The sequence below is a fragment of the Rhineura floridana genome, chromosome 2, assembly GCF_030035675.1.
Source record: "Rhineura floridana isolate rRhiFlo1 chromosome 2, rRhiFlo1.hap2, whole genome shotgun sequence".
NCBI classification, from domain to species: domain Eukaryota; kingdom Metazoa; phylum Chordata; class Lepidosauria; order Squamata; family Rhineuridae; genus Rhineura; species Rhineura floridana.
Genome location: NC_084481.1, coordinates 170,422,202 through 170,442,782, shown reverse-complemented (window position 1 = coordinate 170,442,782; position 20,581 = coordinate 170,422,202). Strand labels below are relative to the sequence as shown.

At 39.1% G+C, this 20,581-nt stretch overlaps 1 protein-coding gene across 3 annotated transcripts; it reads right to left on the bottom strand.

Moving 5' to 3' along the window:
• Positions 1–1,754: 1,754 nt before the first annotated feature.
• Positions 1,755–17,852, bottom strand: LOC133378363 (prolactin-releasing peptide receptor-like). 3 transcript variants are annotated; one of them, XM_061613194.1, is made up of 3 exons: positions 17,770–17,852; positions 5,242–5,308; positions 1,755–3,018 (listed from the first exon to the last, which is right to left on the bottom strand). In XM_061613194.1, the coding sequence occupies exon 3, from the start codon at positions 2,976–2,978 to the stop codon at positions 1,857–1,859; it is 1,122 nt and encodes a 373-aa protein (XP_061469178.1). In that variant the 5' UTR covers positions 2,979–3,018; positions 5,242–5,308; positions 17,770–17,852; the 3' UTR covers positions 1,755–1,856. The 3 variants fall into 3 exon arrangements, with proteins under 3 accessions (XP_061469178.1, XP_061469180.1, XP_061469179.1); XM_061613196.1 differs by having other exon boundaries at positions 1,755–3,015; XM_061613195.1 differs by lacking the exon at positions 17,770–17,852 and adding an exon at positions 5,934–6,010.
• Positions 17,853–20,581: the final 2,729 nt, after the last annotated feature.

The following is a 20,581-nucleotide window of genomic DNA, read 5'->3' as shown; positions in this document are numbered from 1 at the left end:
GCCATATATAATTTTATAACACCCGTTATCAAATTTGATTCCAGAGTGTTTACAAAATTAAGATGAAAGGTGCATCATATAAAAACAAACGTATATAAAAACATAAGAAGAATCTTGCTGGATCAGACCAGTGGCCTATCAAGTCCAGCATTCTGTTTCCCGCATTGGAAAGCCCACAAGCCAGTTATGAGTGCAGCAGCTCTCTCCCCCACTGTTGTTCCCCAGCGACTGGTATTCAGACCCAAGGATGTCAGTAGTCCCAGGGTTTCAAGCAGATGGACAGGCATGGCAGGATCAGAACCATGAAGAAGGATATAGATATGGGTTCCTGGCCTACAGTTGGTGATTGTCAGCTGAGGCAGAACATACACATTGGAGTCAGGACACTTGAATAACCTGAACAGTAGAGAGCAACTGGCAGATCTTTATACTCTAAGCAGAGTATTTGTTGACTAGAGACCCCACACCCTGAAAATGGCATCTAGTCAGTTAAAGGGTTGGTGCCCCCCTCTGCACTTGTTGGCTTCTTCTAGGCTCAAGTATTTCAAGCTACAGGTATATCTCCTCAGGCCTCTCCTGATCTTCCAAAGCTTCTGTGGCCAGTCATCAGAGTCTAATGGCAGAGGTGTCTCCTTGAGGTTTAGCGAAGGGATCCAGACTTTGGTGACTGCAGCTCCTCATGGGATAGATAATCTTCTCCTCAGGGCTGCCATTGTCAGAGGATGCTGCCTCCAAGGATTCCTGGTCTGGGCCATGACAACCTGTACTTTGACAGCTTTGTGATAGCACTACATAAGTATTTTTAGGAAGGCATTCCAAGCAACAATAAGGGGATGAAAAACACTGTGCTACAGGAAACAGAAGGAGACTTAGATCCGTGGATCTGGCATGTAAATGTATTTTCCCTTATCCAGTTTACCTTATCCAGCTTTACTTCAGTTTTCAACACACACCAGTATGCCATAATAATTTTCCTTCTTTTAAAGCTGAAACAAAAAGACACTAGCACAATGTGATTGGAATCTTAATTTTAATTCCCATTTAGTTCACTTGTTCATGAAAAATAATTTTAATGTAATGTATGGATAATAATTACAACCCAAGTTCTGAATGTTCTGCATGAAAATTCATTATATATATATATACACACATCTGTTCAACTCTGGTGCACCAAAGTACAAGGAGAAAATTGAAGTTCAAAGCAAGCTATTTCTTGAAATATGGTCCTATGACCCTGACATGTTACTTTGGCTTTTACAACATGTACGGCACCATTTTGCAAGAACAAAAAGCTGTGTCTTATGCAATGACATGTTCAAATAATGATTGTAAATGAATGTGTAACAGCTGTATCGTTCAGATGAGCTGTGTCTGCCTCTTCAGACAGAAACCCCATCTGCTGGTTTTTCAGTATCTCCTGCAGTCCAAGTAATGCCACTTTTATAGATCTGGTACTTTTTTAAAAACATTGAATGGTGCTTCAGGGTTTTACAGGCTATGGGGTAGGCACTGACATCACACGTTGTAGGGGCTGGTGTGACAGGGCAGTGCCATAGAGCTGTCCTCCCAGCACCAGCTTCATTACAAGCTTACCTGAGGTGGGGCATGGCAACAGCAAGGTTAGGACTCTGTAGACTCAACAGCTGGAGCTCCAGATTGGCTCCAGCATCGTGTCTGTGCACAAACACCACTGCACCATGTCAGTTCCTGGCCCCACCCAGGTAAGCCATAACAACGCCAGTTTCAGGAGGCAAGTTCTGTAGCTCTGCCTCACCACACCAGCCATGACTGATCACACACGATACAAGCTTAGAAGGAAGATACCCAGTATGTCTGTGTCAGTGAACCAGCTCTCTTTATATTTGTAGAGCTGCTGCGTTTGAGTTAAAAGGAAACTTGTCTTGCAGTGGTATTTTTTCTGTGATCACTATGGGGTTATCTGCCAAAGTGGAGCAGGTATACAGCCGGGAAGCCTTTCGGTACATGACACTTGATGTCTTCCTGTGGTACAAGTAGTTACTAATCTGGAGTCGAAACTTGTCATGGAGAGAGGCATAGATGAATGGATTGAAGCATGCAGAACTCATGGCAATCACATGGCAGGACACTTGGATGACATTCACGTATCTCTTGTCTAGGACAGTAAATTCCTCATCTATGTCTCTGATCAGATTAACCACCTGAAGAGGTAGCCAGCAACAAGCAAAACACATGACTGAGATGACAAGGATCCGGAAGGTCTTTTGCTTTTTTTTAGTCCATTTCTCTTGGTTGTGGTATGCAGCGCCTGGGACACTCCTATTCCTGAGGTGATAAGAAATGGCACAGTAGGAGACAGAGACAGCAGAGAGGGGGAGCATGTAGGACAGGAGTAGCATCAAGCAAGAGTACAGCCACCTCTCTGTCTCATGGTGTTTCCAGAATTCTTCGCAGATGATCATGTCATGGCCAATGCTATTGAGATCCAAGTAATGGGTGTGCATAGATGTGGGGACAGAGACCACAATGGACAGCAACCAAATGAAGGCCACAATATAGACACAGGACTTGCATCTTATCCTTTTGCGTATGGGGTAAGCAACAACAATGTATCGGTCCACAGCTATAGCAGTGAGGGAGAGAACAGACACAAACACAGTGGCCACTTGCATGAGGGTGACAAAGTAACACATGAACACCCCAAAGATCCATCCACGAATCTCAAATGCATATGAGGCAGTCAGTGGGACGCAGAAAATGCACATGATCAGATCAGCTGCTGCCAAGTTTCCAATGAGGAAATTGGTGGTGCTATGCAACTTTTTGGTGATACCGATAAGGACAATGAGGAAGAAATTCCCTGTACAGGCTACAATCACCAGTACAGCATAGAGAGGAATGAAAAGTGGCTTCAGTTCAAAGAGAAGGTCCAGGCCTGTGAAAACAGGAGTTGAGCTATTTGAGCAGGAGTCATTCAGTAGTTGGAAGTCTGCTGCCATGTTAGGTTTTGCTTGTGATGATGCTTATGTAATCTTTCTTCTTAGTGTACAAAAGAAAAGAAAAAAGAAAGATAGGAAAAGATGAATTTCTGGACACTGGAAGAGCATTACATTTAGGACCAATCTGCATAATAATTTATTTTCCTCCCAGCTCAATTGTGTATCACCAGGAGATTGGGAGAAGTTCCCTATACATGTAGGTAGAGCAGCCTTTTTGAACCTGGTGCCCTCCGGATGGTTTGAACTACAACTCCCATCAGCTCGTGCTATAGTCCAAATCATCTGGAGGACACCAGGTTTTGGAAGGCTGTGATAGAGTGTAGCAGGAGAATGTAAACTCTGTATTGAGTTTTGTACACCTAAATTTCTTATTCATATGTCTGAAGCTCTTGCAAACTTCAGCCTTCATCTTTTATTGCTCCTAGAATATCCCATTCTTTATAATTTGTCCCTCAGAAGTCCCTTAGCAAATCACATTCCATTGCACCTCTTCTAATTCTCCCCCACCCCAAGCTGCCCAGATGTCTTTACCTTAAGCCCCTTTTCTCCTAAGGCTAACTAGCCCTTTAGGAGTTTCTGTTTGCAAATGTAAATGTGTCCTTAACTTCTGTCTGTCCTCTCTTTTATCCTGTCTACCATCTCCATGACTAAATCTAGGTTTCAAATCAATTTTAGGCTGAGACTAGTTTTGTATTCCCCCAGGCACCTGGTTGGCCACTGTGAGAACAGGATGCTGGACTAGATGGGCCACTGGCCTGATCCAGCAGGCTCTTCTTATGTTCTTATGTCTCAGCTAGCCCTTCAAATTTCAACACCAAATTACAAGATTACTCTCATGATTGCAAATTATAATGTGGGATCCTTTCCTATCTTATTTGTAAAATCTCTGCAACAACCTGCAGATAATGTTTATCAGTTCTGGTAGTGCTTGAATTGTGCTAATGCCCTTTTCTTCCTCCTTTGAATATTCACAGCACTTATCTTTGTATCATTTCTTGTCCATTCTCTGAACTTTAATCTCCCGTCTACCATTCAGAACATGACCCTGATTTTCTGTTTGCCATGCTCTTTGTTTCATGGTCAGGCATATTTTACAACTGGGAGAAAAAGAAAGATGAACATAAGCTAATTTGGATACCATCTGACAATGGCTAATGTCTACTGATGATGCAGATTCTCTTGATCTCTCCTCCAGATGTCCCCACCTTCTAAGGTTAAGCATTTTTCAGTGGCCCTCACCCCCACCTTTGAAATGTCTTCCCCAAGGAAGTTCATCTGGTGCCTAAGTTCATGTAATTTGGGTGCCAGTCAAATAAGTTATTTATTTATTAAACTTCTATCATGCCCTTCCTCCCAGAAGGAGCCCAGTGCAATAAACAAAGGACAAAACGGTAAAAACATCTTAAAACATCTCAAAAACATCTTTAAAACATTTTTAAAATAAAACATCTTTAAAATATCTTTTAAAACATCTTAAAAGGCAATTCCAAAACAGATGCAGACTGGCATAACATCTCTACTTAAAAGACTTGTTGAAAGAGGAAGATCTTCAGTAGGCGCCAAAATGTTAACAGAGATGGCTCCTGTCTAACATTTAAGAGAATGGAATTCCAAAGTGTTGGTGCCACAACACTAAAGGTCCGCTTTCTATGTTGTGCAGAATGGACCTTCTGATAAGATGGTATCCTCAGGAGGCCCTCACCTGCAGAGCACAGTGATCGACTGGGTATATAAGAGATAAGACAGTCTTTCAGGTATCCCAGGATTTTTTTCTATTCCTCCAAGGCTTCTACGTTTTTTAACAGCTGAGTTGAGCTGTTGTTACTGTGTCTGATGCTTTTTGTTTGGTGTTTCAAAAATGTTATTATGTGTCATCTATACTTCTGTTACATATTTGTATTGCTTGCCACCATGGAAACTGTTGGGAATTAATGGTGCAGAGTACAAATGAATTAAATTAAATAAGCACAAGATTCAAGATATTGGTGAAGAGCTACCTCACCTGTGGTTCCAATTTCTCCATGTCTTTTGCACCATGTTCGGTTGGTCTGTATTTAACAGTTGAGTTTCTTGTCTACCTTTTAAAAGCTCTCTTCAGACTTAACCATTCCACCTCTCTCATCTCCCAGATCCTGAAAAGCTTCTGCTTTCCAAAAATTATCTGCCCATTTCCACTTGCTGAACCATGTTCCTGAAATTATTTTTCCCCCTCAGCTAAACACTTACCTGGCACCCCCCCCTCAAACCCTTTCTTAATATTCACCTTTTCCTATGATGCTTTTGGCTTAACTTCTTTGTCCTCATTGAAGTGTGTGCTTATCCATGTTGACCTGTGTACGCATAAACAAATGGAAATGTACACTAGTAATTTCAGGAGCATTACTTGATTAGATTTAACAAGAATTAGAATGAATTTACATAGGCTGCTTCTCCCAAATTACAACCTTCTATTTTCAGTTAATTTTACAATTCTGTTGCCCTCCAATGTAAAATGGACTTTGCAATATGTAAAATAAACACATACATATAATCTTCATCCCATTTAACGACTTAAATGCATATTTCTCATCTGTTCCCCTTCCTTCAGCCACAGTCAGTACAATTATATATATCTTACAGTGCAATCCTAACCATGTCTACTCAGAAGTAAGTCCTATTGACTTCAATGGGGATTGCTCCCAGATAAGTGGGGTTAAGATTGCAGCCTTTTCCCATTGATTTCTTTGGGATTTAGTGAAGTAAGTAAGTCTCCCTTTCTTGTGGAGATGCACCTGGACCAACTGGTTTCTTCATATGTTGCTATTTAAGCACCGATTATTAGGGGCTTTCAAATGGAAGCAGATCCAGAAAAGGGTGAAAGATTTCCAAAATGCAGGGACTGGGGGGGTGTCTCTGTGGAGGAAGATCATGGTACATAAGCACACAGGTAATGGAAGGGAGAGCTTTGTCATATACCTGGGCAAGAAACCTGAAATCGGATGCAGTTCCATTTCCCTGCCAAATACTACCTTCCACAACATCTCTGATGGAATGTCCCTGGGAAAAGCAGGCACTCCCACCTCTGGGGACACCTGACCCCTTCATTCAGAGAAGCTGTGCAGATGGTCCAGCTCACTCTGGTTTCACAGTGTTCCCCTGCCTTCTATGCTGATGTGCCAGAGACCAGACATGTGTATATACTGAAGGACTGGATGTGCTAAAATACAATTTTCAGTCCTCTAGATAAGACCCTCCATTTTATAATTGTTTCCTTCTCATTTTACAGCAATTAAATTGAAAATGGGTTCTGGTGATCCCTGAAGGAAATTTAACTCTGATTGATGTCTAGTCCTCTCTTCTCTTTCCTTCTTTTGGTGCTTTTTGAAGTGAGTGGTTTGGATTTTATTTTTCTTCTCTGAAAAGTGGTGGTTGCTATTTTGACACTGCAAACTTCTTAGCATTTCTCATTTATATGAAAAATTATGTTGTATGTCTTCCATTCATGTGGGATTGCAAGAAATATGCAGTTATCATCTCTAGGAACTAGGCAAAATGCCTGTACCTTTAAGATGAGCTGTTGAAATTGAAGTTTGTACTGCACACTAGTGGTGGATTATAGAGTTAACCTATACTTACTGTTGTAGGGAAATTGAGGGGTGGGGGTCAAATCCAGATCTAATTTCTATGTAAGGTTTAAAAAAAGAAAAGAAAAAGAAGCAGGAATAGGGATTGCTTTCTCCTCTTTGACAAAAACATGATAACAAGCATAAAATATTTCAAAAAGAATATGCAATGATGGCTGGCATCAGAGGTTGGTAGCTGGGCAGTTGTTCCACCCACCACCAGAGGGTAATGCTGCCATTTGGTTTTCATTCAGTCCACAGCACATTTAAGACAGAGGTGATGAGTATGGGCAGAACACCTTGTTTCTGCTATCTGGACTGGTTCACCAGAATCCTTTTTCATATAATGTGTGCAGCAATCCTAAATCCACTCACACAATTTATCTGAGACTTTTCACTGGACTTTGACTGAACTCCAGGGACTGCATAGGATGTGAATTAGTAACTCTCTGCAGAGGAGGTAGAATTTGAAACAAAGCTGCAGATCTCTCTGCCAAGAGATAACTTGGAGTATTCCATATCTCACCAGATGGAGGAGCATAATGTCCACTGAAAAGAAAGCAGAGGGTAATTGATTTTTTTTACAGGAATAGTGAGTAGCACTCATTATTCAAAGCTTTGCTGAGGAAGAAAACTCCCAGTGTGTACTAATGCATTATGCATTATGCTGAGGTTTTTCAACTGAAAAAAAGAGGGAAACACATGCATGGTTTTTAATGGGCACTCTTAATATATACAGTGGGGGTTTTTTTTCTCTTTTTCTTTCTAGATAGCTAGGGATAGCATAACTCCCATGATAGATCTGCTTGCTGACTCCTACCATATCCATCCAGGTTCCACTTCTGCTTTCAGCACTTTGCTCTTTCTGGTGGTGACAGCAACACTGGAAGTGAATTAAGCCACGCCTACACAGTAAAGCAGACGAGGTGCTGCCTGCAATAGTGGGGCTTGTGGGAGGGATTCCAAACTGAAGCAGAGCCAAAAAAGGGTGAGATTTCTGAAATGCAGGGAATGGGGATCTCTATGGAGGAAGATCATGACACATGTAATGGAAGAGATAGCTTTTTCATGTACCTGGGCAAGAAATCTGAAACATTTGTTTTCTTCACAGCAATTTATTTATTTATTTATTACATTCATATCCTACCCTTCCTCCAAGAAGGAGCCCAGGGCAGCAAGTGATACAAGTAATACACTTGATTACATTCTTTGCCATGTCCTGCATCCAGCCTGGCCCTGTTCAATAGTGAATTCTCAGCAGACTGATTGAATACATGAGGATGATGAGAATTTACAGTGTAACCCTATGTGTAGCAACTCCCACTGAGTGCAATAGGACTTGCTTCTTAGAAAGCATGTTTAGGTTTGTATTTTCCGTGGATCAGATTTAGATTTGCTTTTGCTTAAGTTAGTATATGTGTAACACAAATGTAGTACCTATACTGGCTGCAATGTGCATTCAATTTCTCTTCCATGTTCCATCCCACATCAGCAACTTTCTTACATTCCACATCAACGAGTGCAACATACAACATGCTTTTTTGATAATTGGTGCGGAAACACTAAAAGGAGCATGCCCCTCTCTTAAGCTGTTTGTTTCTTTTCCTTTTCCTCCTCCATTTCAGCAAAAATAACAATAGGGTTTTGCACGGAGTCATCCTGGTATCTGCCTTTGTAGGCTCAATAAAATGTGTGCTGTTATTACTTCTGTTGTCATTTGTGCTCCAAAATGTACAAGGAATCAGAGAAGCTCCTACAGAAGATTTGCTTCACACATTATACTCAAATCATGCCTGGAAGACAGCCTACATAATAATTAGCATAAAAACTTCAAATACACTGTAATTTGCTACGATCCTGCATGTGAGATCTTTTAAAAATTCATATATGTATTGAGAGTCACAGCTGGTCGTAGCTGCATAGCAGGCAAACAAAGTGTATATACAACCCAATATAGGATTGCCACATGCTAAGATCTACACATGCAGAGTCATGTCACTCACCCCTTTGTCATCAGACTACAGAAAGCTGCACACTGCTTGCCATTCTCATTTCTAAAGGGAACAGGCTAAGGGCAAGACAAATGAGGGCACAAAACCGATCAGGATCTCCTGAATGTTACTGCCATCCCTGCAGGCTGCTTTTCACACTACATTTTTCCTACAGAGAAAGCACCTCCGTTATGGAGGAAAGCAGGGAACCCATATGTAGAGTGGCCAATTCCAACTTCTTAGCATGCACCACACAGCAAGACACATAACATGTGGTCGCCCCACATGACAATAATATGCCCTGTTTCCTCACTTTCCATCCACATAGTAATGCTTTCTGTGGAGGGAAAGGGCAAGGTGTGGTGCTGTTCTGGGAGAAGTCAAAATAACTCATGTTGGTTTAGCGTAGTGTCTCGTACAGAAGCTGGCATAGTGTAGTGTCTAAAAGACTGAGCAATACCTCAAGAGATTCCTGGCTCAAATCTCACCTCTTCCATGAAGTCACAAGGTGGCTGCAGTCAGCCTCACTCCCTCCAGCTGCAAATGTGGGACAATCATACTGACAAACCATAGTTTGAATGATGGTATGAATAGGGCCATTTGTTCCTGTTCCAGTTACATGCTTCATTCCCCCGCCCGCCCGCCAGCAATCCATTATTCCACTACTGATCAAGCAGTCCCTGGTTTGAATCTCACCTCTGCCATGAACAACTCACCAGGTAACCTTAGGCAAGCTACTCTCTTTCCCCAACGTCCTCAGTCTTCAAAACAGAGGAAACTGACTTACCTTATAGGGTTGTTGTAAGGATTACAAGTAGATCCTGCATGCGACATGAACAAGTGTACCATTCATCATCATTATGGGTCTTGGGAGAGGGATGATGTGATCCTCTCTCCCGCCCCAAAACAGAAGACTTGAAAGAATTTTTAAAAGGACTCGTGAAAAGAGTTAGACAGCCAGAAGAACTCAGTTCCCCAGAGAGTCCTGGGACAAGCCAGGCCACTTCATTTTGTTTGCTCTCTGGACTTGGGTGATCTTCGATCTCTCACACACCCCACCACATCGTGCTGCTCAGCACTTCCTGGCAACGTGAATGAATCCTCCTCACTTACCTGGAGCCTCTAAGCGCCCGGCTGGGATTTCACCGGGCCGATAACCCGGGTTTCGCGCAAAGCCAGGCCACGGGGAAATGGACAAAGAAATCAGCCAAGCCCCTGTCTCCTATCCTTAGGCTGCTGGCACCGTTATTTTCTGCGAAGAAACTTCTCCAAATCCGCTGGCTACTCCGGACTGAGCGGGCGGAGGGGAGAGCTGGAAGCGAGACGACAGCCACAGGTGGTTTCTCGGCAGGGGAAAGCGTCTTCTTGGAGGTAGATCTTCAGCCGCGATGAAAACGCGGGTCTTAACAGCGTCTTGGCTGCTCCCCTCCCTGTCCCCTTTGCCTTTCTCCTGGCTGCTTCACAGAAGACTCAGCCCCCTCCGTGGCTCTCGCCCCTTTGCCCTCCTGACTCATTGAGGCTGGAATCGAGGGAGCCCCACAGAGCTGTCCTTGCCTTGTGGTGCTGAAGCAACGCGCTCGGTGGCTCTGCCTAGTGAAGCAATCCACAAACCAGACCCTCGACCCCGGGCCGCTTTCTCGGTTTGTATTCAAATCGGCTAGCTGCTCTTCTCCTCCCACTTCACCCCCTTGCATCAACATTTATTCTGCCCTCGTCTGTGAAGAAGGGTGCGAGTGGCAGCATTGTTCCCAAGAGAAGGAGCAGATGTCCCGTCCATTCACTTGAAATGACCTCGGTTGATATCCATCTTTGCAGCAATTCAAAACGAAGCCTAAAAGTGCATTCATGTTTGAAACACTGACATTTCAACACACACACACCGATTTCTGATATTTAAATACTGCCTACCTGCCAACACTACTTTGCTAAAGAAATCAGTTACCCAAAAGATCTTACTAAACTCCTGGGAAACGCGAAGGGGGAAATCTATCATTGTGCAACAGCCACAATGATTTTTTTTAACGTAATCTTATTGTCTGGACCTGGCAGGCTGATAGAATCAATTGATTGTTGTGTCTTAAAATCCATGCTGGTAGATTAAAAATAATGAGGCATAGCGAAGTTAGCTGCCTCTGGAATATGTGTTCCAGTCCTTTATCACTCTTTCAGTCAGGTGTGGGAACCTTTGGCCCCCCAGATGTTGTTGAACTATATGATGTGCCCGGTAGTAAAGTGGCAAATTCTGAAGTGCAGGGTCCCATCATATTAGTCACAGCCATACCCCCCTTTTTTGCTGATGGGTTGAGAATGAGATCCTGATTAATGCCTTCTCCCACAACAACATATATCCCTAGGAGGCAATAAGCATGAAAGGGGAGAGTGTTAGCTTCTTTTTTTATATAATAATTTTTTTATTATTCAAATTTTTATAAAAACAAATACAAATACAACAAAAACAATACAACAGAAAAAAAATAAAAGAAAAAGAAAAACTTGACTTCCGATTTGTTACAGATCAGCTATAAGTATATAATATATATCAAACCTGTCTCCTAGAACATACGAAATTCACTTTTTTCCAAAGTCTATCTTAATTAATCGTCAAATCCCATTATCATCATTTCATTTTTTTCTTTCAACAAAAAGTCCAAAAGAGGCTTCCATTCCTTAAGAAATGTATCTGTCGTTTTTTCTCTAATAAGACATGTCAATTTGTCCATCTCAACTAAGTCCATTAATTTCAATAGCCATTCTTCCATTGTTGGTATCGATTCCATTTTCCACTTTTGTGCATATAGTAATCTTGCTGCCGTGATCATATATAATATTATTCTTCCATATTTCTTTTCCTTTTGTTTATCCATAAAACCCAATTAAAAAAAATCTGGTTTTGACTGAATATTTATCTTTAAGATTTTTTGCATCATCCTACCTATCTGTGCCTAAAATAATTTTGCCTGTTTACACAACCACCACATATGATAAAAAGATCCTTCTTGTTGTTTACATTTCCAACATACATTAGAAACATTACTATACATTTTTAACAACTTTTCTGGAGTCATATACCAACGATACATCATTTTATAAAAATTTTCTTTAAGATTATAGCATAATGTAAATTTCAAACCTTTTTTCCACATATTTTCCCATTGATCCATTTGTATATTATAACCAAAAATTTTTGCCCACTTAACCATACACTCTTTTACTTGTTCTTCTTCCATGTCCATTTTTAATAAAAATTTATACATTTTTGCAATTATGCATTCAGCATTTGTACACAAACCTATCTCAAAATCAGATTTATTTATTTCAAACCCATACATTTTCTTGTCCATTTTAAATCTTTCTAACAATTGTAAATAGGCAAACCATTGTGAACTATATCCTTCCTTTATTAGTTGTTCTCTCTCTTTCATTATATATTCACCATGCACATTTTCTAATAGTTCTTGGTAAGTTAACCATTTCTCTTTTCCAGCCATTTCTCTTCTATAAAATGCTTCTTGACTTGAAACACATAGTGGTATTTTCGAAAAAAACCTTGTTTTGTATTTATTCCATATATTCAACAAAGGACGTCTTATAAAATGATTATTAAAATCCACATTAACTTTTACTTTATCATACCATAGATATCCATGCCATCCCCACTTCAGGTTGTGACCCTCCAAATCCAATAATCTTTTATTCCTCAATAGAATCCATTCCTTTATCCAGACTAAGCAACAAGCAGCAAAATAAAGTCTCAAATTTGGTAATCCCAGCCCTCCTCTTTCTTTGGCGTCTTGTAATAATTTAAATTTAACTCTTGGTTTTTTCCCCTGCCAAACAAATTTAGAAATATCTTTTTGCCATTGTTTGAAAGGTAGATCAGAGGATATGACAGGTATTGTTTGAAATAGAAACATCATTCTCGGCAATACATTCATTTTTATTACAGATATTCTACCCATTAATGACAACTGTAATTTATCCCATTTTAACAAATCTTTCTTGATCTCTGTCCATAGTTTTTCATAATTATTATGAAACAACTTTGAATTTTTATTTGTCATAATGATACCTAAATATTTCACCTTTTCTTCTATTTTAAAATCTATCTTCTCCATTAACTCTTTTTGATCTCTTAAAGATAAATTTTTCACCAGCATCTTCGTTTTTTGGTTATTGATCTTAAATCCTGCTAATGGTCCAAATTCTTCTAATTTATCCATCAATACTTTGATTCTTTCCAAGGGATTTTCTAATACAATTATCAAGTCATCAGCAAATGCTCTCAATTTATATTCCTCTTTTTTTATCTTTATTCCCGAAATCATTTTGTCTTGCCTTATGTCTCTAAGCAGCACTTCTAAAACCAGAATAAATAGAAAGGGGGACAATGGACATCCCTGTCTTGTACCCTTATGTATTTCACATGAGTCCGTTAAATCCCCATTGACAATTATCTGTGCCTTCTGTGATGTATAAATCGATCTGATCCATTTTATAAAATTATCTCCAAAGTCCATTTGCTCTAGAACCTTAAACATAAATTTCCAATTCAAATTATCAAATGCTTTCTCAGCATCCAAGAAAATCAAAGCAGCTTGTATGTCATTTTGTTGTTCTAGATATTCCAACACATTCAAAACATTTCTGACGTTATCACGTAATTGTCTTTTAGGTAAAAACCCCGCTTGATCTTCCTGAATAAATTGTTGCAATATTATTTTCATTCTTTCAACCAAAATCATTGTAAAAATTTTATAGTCATTATTCAGTAAAGATATTGGCCGATAATTTTTTGTTTTAGTTAAATCCTTCTCCTCTTTAGGTATTAATGTTATATTGGCATTTTTCCAACTATCCGGTATCTTCCCCTCTTGTAAAATAGAATTCATTGTAAAGGTAGTAAAAGTTCCTCCTCCAAGCATTTGTAATACATTGCTGATAGTCCATCCGGTCCTGGCGCCTTTCCTAATTTAATTTTACTTATAGCCTCAGATATTTCTCTTGACGTAATAGGACCATTAATAGCTTGTCTCTGAAGATCTGTAATTTTGGGCAAATTCTGTTTGGATATATACTCTTCTATTTTTTCTGAGGGAATTTCCTGACACTTGTACAAAGTTGAATAATATTGACGGAAAACCATTTGGATTTTTAAATTGTCTGTCAACATCTCATCTCCTTCTTGTATCTTTAAAATAAGATTTTCTTGTCGTTCTTTTCTTAATTTATATGCTAGCAATTTCCCCGGTTTATTTGCAAATTCAAAAGTCCTTTGTTTAGCAAAATTTAATTTCCTTTCAATTTCTCTAACTGTCAACATTGACACTTGTTTCTGTAACATTTTAATTTGATTTACAGTAGAAGCTTTAATTGGATTCTTTTTCAATTCTTCCTCTTTTTGTTTTATTTCTTCCAAGATCAATTGCATTTTCTGTTGTTTCTTCTTTTTTAATTCAGAATTACATTTAATAAAATATCCCCTCATAAATGCTTTACTTGTATCCCAAACAATATTTTCATCTGTTCCTTTATGTAAATTGTGTTCAAAAAACTCTTTTAATTTCTTCTTACATTCCTGCACTATTTTATCATTCTGTAATAAAGATTCATTTAGTCTCCATCTAAATCCAATATTTTTTTTTTTTAAAGTCAATATCACTGGATTATGATCCGAAAAGGTTTTTGGTAACACATCCATCTTGGAGATATCTTTCACTAAATTTTTAGACATCCAAATCATATCAATCCTCGAAAATGTTTTATGTCTTTCTGAAAAGTAAGTAAATTCCTTTGCATTGTCATTTATATATCTCCAAGCATCCACCAATTCTAAATTTTCCATCAATTCGAAACAGATCTTCGGCAATTTGCCCTGTGTCTCTTTAATATTTTTCTCAGAAAGTCTATCCATTTTTGGTGAAATTACCCCATTCCAATCACCCATGACACACCAATGATCATATGCAAACTCTGATAGTTTTTCCATAAGTCCAGTATAAAACCTTGTTTTATCTTCATTAGGAGCATAAATGCCCACTATCAAAATTTTTGTACCCTGAATGGTGATTTCAACTCCCACAAATCTGCCACTATCATCCAATAATATCAATTTAGGAGACAATTGTGAATTAATATAAAGAACCACACCATTTTTTTTTGAATCCTGCCGAAATAAATTCTTCACCCAAATTTTTACAAATTAAATATTTAGAATCTTTCTTCTTAATATGAGTTTCTTGTAAACAAATTATATCCAATTTTAATTTTTTCAAATAATGAAATACTTTCTTTCTCTTCTGCGACGAATTAGCTCCATTTATATTCCAAGTTAGATATTTGTAATCCATTTTTAAGCATGTATTTTAGAAAAGTCTGTGCCTGTTGCTCCCTTTGATCCATCATCATCCTTTTCTTCCTCCACCTGTTTCTGTTGACTTTGTTTCCCAGGAATTATATCCATATCTTTGAGTTTATCTTCTTCCATGTCTTTTGAAGCTTTTCTCAAGAAATCCCTTGCTTTTTGAACAGTATTTAATCGATACTTCTGTTGTCTAAATGTAAAAATCACTCCCTCTGGAACATCCCATCTAAATTGAATTTTACATTGTTTAAGTTTTTCTGTGAAGAAAGCGTAATCTTTTCTCTTACGTAGAAGCCTAACAGGAATTTCCTTCATCACCTGTATTTCTTTACCGTCAATTTTGAAGACATTGTTAAAATGATGTTGCAAAACCATATCTCTGGTCCTCTTTTTTAAAAAATAAACAAGCACATCTCTTGGGATTTTTTTTATTGTTGCATATCTGGAATTAATTCTATAAACTTTGTCTATTTCAAATTCCATCCGATCTTCGTTCCTGTCGAAGGATTTTGCCAAAACATTAACAATTTTCTCTCTGATATCTTCACCTGTTTCCTCAGGAATTGCACGGAATCTCAAGCAATGTTCTTTATCTCTAAGTTCCATAACAGCAATATAGTCCAATTTTTTTTCCAATTCCATATTTGTAATATCTATTCTATTCTCTAAGGTTTGCACCTTATCCTTAACATTTTTTACATCCTGTGTTAATTGCCCAATGTTATTTTTAATCTCACCCACTTCTGTTTTAATACGATCTTGTAAATCTTTAAAATCCTTTTTCATATTGCAAAATTCATCTTTAAGTTGTTGTCTGTCCTGTTTCATCTCTTGTTTCAACTCTTGTTTAAAATCACTAAATCCCTCCATAATTTTCTGGAACATGTCCATCCCTTCCTGTGTATCAATTGAAACTCTTCGCTCCAAAACTTTGGCTGTTTTCCTAGTTGTCATTCTTGAAAAAAAAAAACCTTTTCTATTATTAGCCAATGTAGAGGCAAACAGTTTCTTTTCTCCCAGCAACAAAAAAGTTAATATTCCAGGCCTGTTTAACCAACACAGTTCTTATCTCCAGCACATTCAGGAATGTAAAACAAATCCAGTTCTCAGCATCCAGCAGTTAGTAAGATACATGAACAGCAGATTCGTTCAAAAAAAATTTTTTTAATCCAAAATAAAAAAAAATATTCTCAGATATATTTCCTTCAAATAATCAAATCATCTTATTTAATAAATTGCCTCTTATCCATTTAATCTTTGTAATTCCAGCTTTAAGCCAGCTTTTTGTCATAAAAAATAAAGCAGGTTCTTTGAATTGCTCCCTTCTTCCTTAGCTTTGTATAATACGAAAAAAGTGTGACTCACCCAAGTTTCTGAGTTGCCGATTCGTAAACAAGTCTCTTTTACGATAGTAATTTAAGTTAGTTGATAAGATTTAGACAGAAGGAGGCTAGCTCGTTAAAAACGTTTTTAAAAGAGAAAGAAAAAAAGTCTCGCTTACTTTCAGCACAGCCTGTTGGAAATCCAGACTCAGTCTTCCCCTGCTAGAAAAGCCTTCTTATCTCAGGGGGACTCCTGATCAAATCTAGCAATCTACAGCTCGACGGAGTTCCGTGGATAATCTCTTTGGTTCTCCTTTTATCTTGGAGAACATTTACACCAGTCAAAAATTCCTCTTGACTGGCTTTTAACTTAAATAAGCTTCCTCTGAGATAGAGCTCACTCAGAGACAATCACCAGCCAGCACTCCTTCCGGAGTGTTGTTGAACTATATGATGTGCCCGGTAGTAAAGCGGCAAATTCTGAAGTGCAGGGTCCCATCATATTAGTCACAGCCATACCCCCCTTTTTTGCTGCTGGGTTGAGAATGAGATCCTAATTAATGCCTTCTCCCACAACAACATATATCCCTAGGAGGCAATAAGCATGAAAGGGGAGAGTGTTAGCTTCTGATCAGAGTCTTCAGTGGCTGACACACCAGCTTTCACTCTGACTGGTTCCAGTCAGCAAGAAAGGACAAAGAAGCATGTTAAAAGACTCTTCTCAGTGGCTAACATACTCCTTTTTCATGCTGATTGTCTTATAGGATGCTGAAGACACAGGGACCCTACTCCCAAAAAAGTAAAGGGTCTAAGACCTCCCAAGACCCTGGATGTGCCCCAGCAAGCATGGCCAATGGCCAGGGTTGATGAAAGCTGTAATTCAACCACATCTGAAGAGTTAAAGGTTCCCCTTCTGCTTTTCTAGTACCAAAGTGCCAGATCTCTGAGATATTGTTCAGTTCATTCAACTCTAGACAAGAAGACACATATAAACCCACTTGTTGAGGATGCTCCAATTCAGACCCAGTGCTGGTGAGTGGACTTTCACTTCCTCTGACCTGAGCTTCAGTAGCACCCTCATCCAACCACTTTTGAGATACAAGTAAATTCCTCTCAGGCCTATACCACCCAGCAGTGGGGGGCCCAGCAGTGCCTTCCCTAATTGTTCTAAGTAGTGGTGTAGTGGTTTTGAGATTTAAGAGCTCATCATGACAATCCTCAAGCCCATACATTGGATTCCTGCACTGAGAAGGGGTTTGGACTTGATGGTCTTATAGGCCCCTTCAAACTCTACAATTCTATGATTCTATGATCTCCAAAGAGCCCATAGTCATACTCCCAGGCAGCAGCAGTTGTGTTGGAGAGAGAGAGACAGAGACAGAGAAAGAGAAGCCATACATGGCAGCATAATACCAATTTGCATGTATAAATGTAGCGTGGCTTTTTGGAGGCAGTTGGATACGATAAGGCAAAATAATTGTGCAACAAAATGAAATATGAACAGTTCTAGCTCACCCTTTATGCATAAAGACAGAGGAGTTGCCATTCATGAGAGGGTTGTCCCTCTTCTACTGGGACTATGTAGTGTCTTCACCAGATAACTTTTCTCTAGACCCTCCATTAATCCCAGACACCTACTTCTGCTCCTCTGAGTTTAGCAAAGTGATTCCTTTGTCTCTTCTTGGAAATCTGAAATGCCCACTTCCCAAACCAGTTCAGGAAAGCCTTTTTATTGCCAGCACACCATAGCCCATTGTTAGAATTAATTATTTTCCAGATCACACCTTTAAAGAAACACAACACTAGGTTAATCCAGCCACAGGAAATTTCTTTTATTAAATTTTGCACTTAGTTTTATTTCAGAATTTACAGACTGCTCTACATTCAGAGAATACCCGAGCAGTGTACCGAAATAGAATATAAAACATCATACAGTTATTAAAACAATATTACAATATGCAGAAATAAAATAGACTAAGGCTGCAATCTTAACCTCAGTTACCAGGAGTAGGCTCCACTGAATTCAGTGCAACTTACTTCTGAGTAAACACGGTTAGGATTGCAATTTAATCTGGGAAGTCTTGGAAGAAAATAAACATTTTAAATAAACATCAAAAACACAACAACATTCTAAGGGAACAGAATTGCAGAGAACTGGTACCACAACTCTAAATGCATGTGCTTGTGTCAAAATGTGGCACCATCATTTCTGAAGATCCCCATCAGAATATATGTAAGCTCAACATTCTGTCAACTTTTTAAAATTCAATAATGATGTCAGTGCCTGACAACACCTGGTGCTTTGGGCCACTTCCAGTTTTTCCTGAAGTGGCTGGATAATTAATACTTCAGGAGCCCATGACCAAGGAGCATAGATCTAATTTAACTGGTTTCAGAACATTCCCAAAGACAAATGCAAGGAGATGCAACTGCCCAATTCTTTATAGCGGGGTTGTCTTTTCTTTTCTTTTTAATTCAAGGCAGTCTGAAGCTTCCCAGGAAAATCAATATGCCCTCGATGCACTATGTTGAGATGTTTTACTTGTTCCCTTAGGTTATGCTCTGCAATGAGTTGGTGCACAGATTATACAATGGCAACAATGCTGAAAACATCGACAAAAGCTTACTGTTTCACCTTCTAGATTTACATTTATTGGGAAGGCCTGAACTTTGAGTGTGGTGCATGTGGATTGATAATGGATAATATTCCATCTGTGAGATACTGAATAGCTTTCACCCAGCAAACTGTACTCCAGGATGACAGCAAAGAAGTCGATATCCCATGCTTCAAAGAACTATGGGCCAACCTTTTCCAAGTGCTACTAATACACATCAATTCCTATCCACTGGTGGTGGTTGGTGTTATTGATTTTACCTGCCTCATGTATATTTTTGTTGTTGCTGTTAATTAGTATTTTATTGTTCTTAGCCACTTTGAGCACCCTTGCGGGGAAACGAGATACTCAGATTTAACAACCAGACAGCCAAATGTTTAAAATTTAGATGCATGTGAAATTATAAGAAGAAAACACCCTGAAAGGTTGGCATATCTTCATTTTGGAAAGGGAAGCTGAAAGCAAGTAGGTCCTCAGGATGTCTCAGATTCAAATACAATTTTGAGTCTGGAGCTTCACACTAGGAAGAGGGAGCTCTGATCCAGGCAAGTAGCATCCCAGATCATTTCTGAGCCTAGCTATCATAACTGCTGGCAAGTAACAATCCCAGTATTGCAATTCTTCCAGTAGGAGATCAGGAGAGCAGACCACCATTCTAGCTTGTGACTGTCCAAGTACATCCCTCTTAAAATGCACACCAGTATTATAAATAATGATTATTTTGTGCTTATTTCTTCCATTTCTATCTTGCCCTTCATCAGTTCATGATCCCAGGGCAGGTTCCAAAACAAAAGGAAGCTACAAGAAAATACACAGCATGGTAATATATCAACTAGAACAGGGTTTGCAGATGTGGTGCCGACAGGCACAGTGATGCCCTTGAGATTGTCACTTTCCCACCTCCTCTTTCAGCTCTATGTGCTTTTCAAAAGTCTGATTAGTTCTATTGAATCTGACTTTTACCCAGATCACTTGAAAAAGTAGAGCGTGTGTGCACATGCTTTTTGTCTTTCTGTCTCTCATAGGAGAAGAAACAGAAGTGACAAAAGGAGGTGATGCCCACAGCACTTATGAAAAAATTCAAGTGTGCCCATGGGCCTAAAAAAAAAAAGGTTGGCAGCCCCTGAACTAAGACATCAATTAACATCCATGTCATTTGTTAACAGAGCAGCAATTTACCTCCTAATTTACAACTGGCTAGGCTCAATCAAACCCATGTAAAACCCTGACGGGGAATTTTGTAGTTCGTTGGGCTGGGAGTCCTTAAGGGAATTGAAGACACAGGCGTGCTGCAAAAAGGTAGGCCTTTATTGCATGACAAGCATATGCTTGGTCAGTCTCCCTCTGAGTGAGTGGAGAACTGCAACATGGTACTACTTGCCTGGCGTTTTATACTCTTCAGGACAAAGAAATTAGCATTAACGAATCAGGAGTCTACACATCAGTATTACATAGGCATTACAGTATTACATAGGCATTGCATAGTTATTGCATAAGCATTGCAATAGGCATTGCACAGTCTACATTATGTCCTAATCAATCTGGCAATGTTTAAAACTTCACATCCCAGTACATTTTTGCCATGAGCTGAGTGCTCCAGCTAATGAGCTAATAATTTTAGTTAATGCAATCCTTCCTACGTTCAAGTGAGTACAGAGATGTTCAGAGATGTTCAGTGTCTGTTCAGTGTTATCTTACCTTGTAGAGTTCTA